Consider the following 7,013-nt stretch of genomic DNA (forward strand, 5'->3'; position numbering starts at 1 on the left):
AGAAAAAACTGAAATAAATGTGTATGTGCCAAAACTTTCCAAATTCCTCATTGGAATGAATAACGATGCTTTGTTTTCCAACAGTAGTGGGCGTGGCATACTTTCAGACTACATCAATAAACCCCGCCCTCTTGAATGAGTGACAGCTGACTGTGTTAGGCATTGGAAATGCGAGTGCAAAGGGGATTGTGACACTGTCACACATACTGCTCACCTAAAATACAAAACATGAGATGAAATTTCTCTCTTACCAATAGTTTCTGAAAAGCACATAAATTTTGGTGTCGCTCTCTGTTTCCAGTGTGGCCACATCGATCATCTGAGTGAATTCATATCCTCTGCCACAGAACAGACGGGTGAAAATCATGGATGTCCAGCTGCTCTGAAGCAAACTCTTTGAGCCTCCTCTGTCGTTCTGCGTGTCAATACAGAGTGTCAATATAGAGTTATTGGAAATTAATGAGAAATGTGCAAAAATAAGAAAATAGAGAGAATTTTTGGGTGTGTACAATCTACAAATCATTCACGAAGCAGAAAAAAGCGCAGAGCAATGAAGGAGTGACACTCTAAAATATAAAAACATATTTGTTACATTTTTGCTGAACTCTGATGTTATGTGTAACAAAATGTCTTTTTTAGTGTTCAGGTTTGACTTAATAATGCAAAAATTGACTTTTTTTAAACCAAAAATCTAAACCTTTACAAAAAGTTGTCTTTGAGGAATGTCTAAATATAAATCCAAATCTACAACTTAATAAAAATAAGTATTTATGGTAACGCTTTAGAATAAGGTTCCATTAGTTAATGTTAGTGAATGTATTAACTAACATGAACAAACAATGAACAATACATTTATTACTGTATTTATTAATCTTTGTTAATGTTAATGAAAATACAGTTATTCGTTGTTAGTTCATGCTAATTCACAGTGCATTAACTTATGTTAACAAGGCACATCTTTTGATTTGAATAATGCATTAGTAAATGTTGAAATTAACTATGATTAATAAATGGTATAGAAGGATTGTTCTTGCTTAGTTCATGTTAACTAAAGTAGTTAACTAACATTAACTAATGGAACCTTATTCTAAAGTGTTACCGTATTAATGTCTAAAAACAACTAGAGAATGTATAAGCCTTTATTTAGAGCTAAAATTAGGATTTTAAATGAGAAAAATGTATTATAATTATTGCATAATTATTAAATGGTACCATGAAATTCTCTCAAAATAAAAAAAGCTTGCATTTTAGTTGTCTGGTCACTGTTGACCGAGAACAACACAAGTGTGACTCCCAAATGAACAATACTAGAGGGATAAAAAATGCTGAAATTTGACAAGGTTAAACAATATAATAAAGTAAACTGAAACATAAGGACCAGGAATCTAGAGCACTACCTTGATTTCAAACTGAAGATATATTATGAAGCAAAAAATCTTGTAAGAATCAACATTTTTACAATTGCGTAAAAATGTGATATTTACTAAGTCACAAATGCATCTTTTCAGAGCTTTTTTACAAGACGTGAACTGTGTCACCAACACCTCAGGTGATAATTATAGAACTGCTCTCTTTGGCACGAATGTGGCTTTGACTTACTGAGAAACTTCTGTATTAAACATGCATTTCCTATCAACTAAAATAACAGCGGTCACATTTAAGTAGGTGAAAAAACAGGGAAAATTCAGAAGTGCATGCTTAATGTTTAGAAACAGACATGCCAAAAAAAAAACACAAGAACATCAGGCATCAGATCAGTGCTTACTGACAGATAATATTAATGATATTGATACATGTGCACTTGACTGAGAAAACCTAACCCTGAATATAAATAAAATAACTTGATTCATGTAAATAGCAGTAACTGTATTGGCAATGGAAATATACTGACATGAGAAATTATTGCATTGTTTCTGCAGTGATAGACTGATAGATGTCTTTAGTCATTACGCCACCAGTGCCACATATTTAAGACTTTGTGTTAATGAGATCCAATCAAACAACCCCTTTTTGACATCATTCCCTCAATGCAATTAACTCTTTTCAAAAGAAGGTTTGGAACAACATGATGGAGAGTTAATTTCATTTTTGGGTGGGGTATCATTATCAGATTAGACAAGGTTAGGGTGTCACAGTGTCTGGGTTGTGTTCCCTGGGTTCCCACTAGGTGTCCTCAGTTCCCACGGTGTTTATCATATTATCACTTCCTGTCTCCTTATTTGGTCACCTTCCTCCTTGTTTAGTTAATTGATTGTTCCCCACCTGTCTCCCGTTTCCCCATAATCCTTTTGTGTATTTATACCTGGTCTGTCTGAGTCTTAGTCACGGAGTCCTTGTTTAATGTAATGTTAATTCATGTCCGTCAGTTCTTGCCCTTGCCTTGTCTTCTTGTTTGGTTTATGTTTGGATGGATGTTTTTGGTTACGACTCATGCCTGGACTGTGTATTCTCTTTGGATTACCCCCTTATTAAAGACGTACTCGCAATTGGTTCTCTCTCCTGTGTTTTCCGTAACACCGATCGTGACATAGGGCACATCACTCAATTTTGCACATTTAAAGCTTTAAGTGTTTAAAACGGCAGTAAACTAGGATCAGAAATGTGCTTTATGTTCTACGGTGTGATTTCTGTTCACCTTGCAGCTCTGAGAGACTCGTGGAATCCACTGCTCAGATTCACCGTCTCTACTTTTGTGTTTCTCTGCGAAGAAGGAATAAACTTTGTCCCGGTGTTGGCCGTTACCAGCGATCAGCTTCAAATATGTTTGCTCTAAATGTGAAAAAGAAAAAACAGCACTGTTTAGATTCATTCTGATATTTCCATGAACTCGTTTCAGTGAAAAGGTGAAGTCCTCAAAGTGATACTGAAACTTTTTTTTTAGTAGTAGTGAAATCTGGTTTCTCACCCGCTTGAGTCGACTGAGACCAAATGTTGTCGTTTTTGTCGTTCTTGTTTATCCTGTACAATCCCTTCTCAGGTTTGGTGAAGTACAGCATATTACCTAAAGTATGAAATATAGGATTCAGACGTGATGCCACATGAAGCGTGTAATAAAAATAAATCATGTATGACAGTTGTTAGTGGATAGTTTAGTCAGTCATATACTCAGGGTTGCATTTGCAGGCGTTTCCCTTTCAGATGCAACATTTATGGGAGGACAGTATTTAAATGAATCATAAAAAGGTGATTTACTTAAGTTTCAGTTCACTGGTATTTGAGGAGTTATTTAACGCCCCAAAAAAGCACTCCTTGTAGATTGCATTGGTCATTAAAAAAATAGCTGTCAGCACTTCTTCAGGATTGCACTCTCACACTTATTTGTTGAGTAAATCTGGCTCACAATATAGTAGAAAATCATGCTAGTTAACCCCAATCACAGTCAGAACCCTAGTCTGTGCAGATCTATAGAGAGAAAATCTCTGTAGACCATTTAGACACAGAAAGGTCTAGTTCCTCATCACAAAACCGCTGAGCTGAAGACTACATTACAGAAAGTGCTTGTGTTGAAGAAGCAATGCACATTTTTCTTGTCAGACACTGTGTGGAAATACAACCCAAAATAACCATTTGAACCTTCTGGACGCTTTGAGACTTTCCAGGATCACAAAAAGAAATGTTTAAAGTACAAGTGCTAGGATTGATAATCGCAATGGTTTCAGATCAGCACATTGTGTCTGCGGTATAAGCCAGCTCTACACTTGACACAGGAATTGTCACTTGTAAAAACGAAACAGTGTCACATCAAAACTGAAGGATATACTTTGCATTTCATGCATTTCAAGTCTTGCCAGTGTTTAAAGCATTCAGCACCAATGCGCTTTTCTCTGTCATGCACAATCAAAGCGTGCACACAAAAAAACGCCCCATTGTAGAAAAAACAAACACAAATGCATTGCATGATCAAACATTTAGGTGAGATAATTATATATATTTTTATATATTTTTATATAATTCCTGCCACTTTCAAGAATAGTTCCACTTCTACTCAGAAATAAAACAGTTGCACTTTAAAAACCATTTCATTAGAATCTACCATGAGAACTGTGGTGGACAGAAATACAGAGGAAGGGAAAGTAGGAGTGTTTGAGATACCAAACCAAGAACAGTCTCTAACATTAAATAACAATATTCAGCTGTGTGCCAAACAATAAACAATAAACTAGTCAACGTCAAGAATCTGAGTGGGTGGTCTAGAATGTTTTATACTCTAAATGTACCAGATTTCCGTTCAGTATCTGCAAGAAGCGAAACTATCTTTGTATGTGTGATTCTATTTCGTGCTGCACAAATGTGTGAAAACATAAATGCATGCATCAACACAAAGTGCAATACTCACCATCAAGTAATGACGGCTCATTTATATCTGGCTCATAATTTTCTGACATGAAGCAGTCGATTTGAGAATAGCTGGAGTTCTGGAAGAAAACGCAATGGCTCAGTTTCATGCTTTCAGACAGATTAATAATGCATACAATAAAAACAGGACATACCAAGTTACAGCACTTTGTATTTCTATCATCTGAAGTACAGATGAACAGGAGATTTCGATCAACACTCTCTCTGAGCAGAGAGATCCTGAATGAACAGTGCTGGGAAAAATCAACAGTTAAACAGTATTCAGTGACCTTTAGCGTGACACAAACTGTCAGCAAGCCCTGAAACAGCTGGGTTATATCAATGTTCATTTATGCATAATAAAACATTTGTTTATATAAACACATTGAATCTTAACCTTTGTTACTGAACTGCACATATTTCCCGGAAATCATCATTAATCAAAAGTTGTGCATAATACTTACCGGAGCTTCTGAATCTTTGCTTTGATCATTACAGAGAGTCATATTCACCTAAACAAGGATTCAAGTACAGCAAAGATTTCATATTACAAACAACAACATAATGACAGAATTTAAATATGGGATTAAAACAGAAGTGATGTCTTCATGCTTGCATATATATATAAGACATAAACTCTTTTCTTCAGTGTTTCAAAGGTTTTCAATATCATTTTTCTCCTGGCAGAGGATCTAGAGCAGGTCAAACACAGATCATGGAGGAAGAGTTTTGTTCCAATCCCGCTCCAGCACACACACTCACTCTCTCACAAACACACACACACACACGTTTTCTTAGCTGTCTAATTGGGGACATTACATGGACTTCTATTGTTTTTATATACAGATAGTTACAGACTTTTTAACATAAACCCACCCCTCACATAACTTTCTGCATTTTCTCAATTTAAAAAAAAACTTTCACATGAACTCTCTCACACACACACACATGTTTGTTTTTGTGTAAAGTGTGTGTTTATCCCATAGGTGTAATGGTTTTTATACTGTACAAACTGTATATTCTATGGCCCTACACCAACCCTACACCTAACCCTAACCCTCACAGGAAACTTTGTGCATTTTTACTTTCTCAAAAAAACTCATTCTGTATGATTTATAAGCGTTTTGAAAAATGGGGACATGGGTTATGTCCTCATAAGTCACCCTCTTCTTGTAATACCTGTGTCATACCCATGACATTATACAGAGTTGTGTCCTGATATGCTACACACACACACACACACACCATGTGATTCGGCAAGTCAACACTACAAAACATAACCAACAGTTATCAGCTCTAGAGGCGCAGATGGTCAAATGTGTGATGTGCTCATTTTGCCGCGATCGACCCAGGTTTACTTTTTTTTTACTTTTCAAATTTCAAATCACACCAAAAAAGCATTTATTTTCAATGAAAATGAAGAATATAATATAAAAGTTCGGGTAGGGTTAGGATATTGTCCCAATAGGATGGCATCCATTTATTAATTTGAATTAAAATTAAAATTGACACTAAATAAGTTAATATTGCATACTGTTTTATAATGTAGCTACTACTGTACAATACGGAGGTGCAGATAATTGCCACTCTTTGCAATAAGTAGTCAAATTTTACCTGATGGGGTCTGGAGGTTTGTGTTGTGATGATGGAATAGAGGCTCTCGTTTCCTCCAACCCATATGATTTGTTTTCCAGAGCTGACGAGCTTCACCAAATTAATATTGGGCTTGTTTTCAAAAGAAAACCTGGTTATACCTGAAACAGAGGCGTGCATTAGAAACTGTGTAGTTTTCTCAATAAACAGAGTTAAAGCAGTTCCTGTGTATTATTACACACATTCTCCTCAGAAGAGCCAGCAGTGAGTCTGAGATAAGAGACTGGGGTGGTTTGCGGCCGCATGGGAGCTCAAGATAGAGTTCTGTTTAAATTTGTGTGAAAATGAAGCAAGGCTTTGACATACATGAAGAAGGTGATGTTTAAACTCCTTTAAACTCTTAATGTGATTATCAAATTAATCCATTAAAAACTGTACTGTTTCTGCTGTGATTCTACTGTTAATATTTTTGGTAACTCTATACTGTAAGGTTCCTTTAGTTCATGTATTAACGATCAATGAACAAAACCTTTATTACAGTATATTTATTAATCTTTGTTAATGTTAAATAAAGAAAATACAGTCGTTCGTTGTTAATTCTCGGTGTATTAACTAATATTAACTAACCCTAACCTAACAAACACAACTTTTGATTTTAATAATACATTATAAATGTTGAAATCAACATGAATAAATGCTGTAGAAGTGTTGTTCATGCTGTTAACTAATGAACTTTACTGTGAAGTGTTACTATGTTTCTTTCTCTGACTTGAGTTGACTTCAAAATGTTACATTGTAGCATTCTTTACAAAGTTCGTTACATTTGGCTCTCAGCAGAACATTATTAATATATATTTGTCTTTTTTTCAACATAACGATCTAACACAATTGGTTAGTTTTTTATTTTTTATTTTCTTCTTCTTCACAGAACGATAATCTTGAGAATAAAACCGATGTAATATTTGGAGTAAATATGAGCTTACCTTCTTTTTTCACCGTCACTCGAGGATCATAATGTGATTTTGTTGAACTAACATATGAAATGCATATGAACAGCAAACATAAACACGTGTAGTCCATCTCAA

At 35.2% G+C, this 7,013-nt stretch overlaps 1 protein-coding gene across 2 annotated transcripts in view; it reads right to left on the reverse strand.

Moving 5' to 3' along the window:
• LOC132156415 (semaphorin-7A) overlaps positions 1-7,013 on the reverse strand; it is a 13,436-nt gene extending 6,423 nt beyond the window's left edge. For both annotated transcript variants that reach the window (XM_059565427.1, XM_059565426.1), the window contains exons 1-8: positions 6,912-7,013; positions 5,950-6,089; positions 4,800-4,847; positions 4,491-4,589; positions 4,337-4,415; positions 2,906-3,001; positions 2,636-2,769; positions 252-415 (exon numbers count right to left, since the gene is read on the reverse strand). In XM_059565427.1, the coding sequence (XP_059421410.1) occupies positions 252-415; positions 2,636-2,769; positions 2,906-3,001; positions 4,337-4,415; positions 4,491-4,589; positions 4,800-4,847; positions 5,950-6,089; positions 6,912-7,008 (857 nt within the window). In that variant the 5' untranslated portion in view covers positions 7,009-7,013. The remainder of the gene's footprint in view (positions 1-251; positions 416-2,635; positions 2,770-2,905; positions 3,002-4,336; positions 4,416-4,490; positions 4,590-4,799; positions 4,848-5,949; positions 6,090-6,911) is intronic.

The sequence above is a fragment of the Carassius carassius genome, chromosome 13 (assembly GCF_963082965.1).
Source record: "Carassius carassius chromosome 13, fCarCar2.1, whole genome shotgun sequence".
NCBI classification, from domain to species: Eukaryota; Metazoa; Chordata; class Actinopteri; order Cypriniformes; family Cyprinidae; genus Carassius; species Carassius carassius.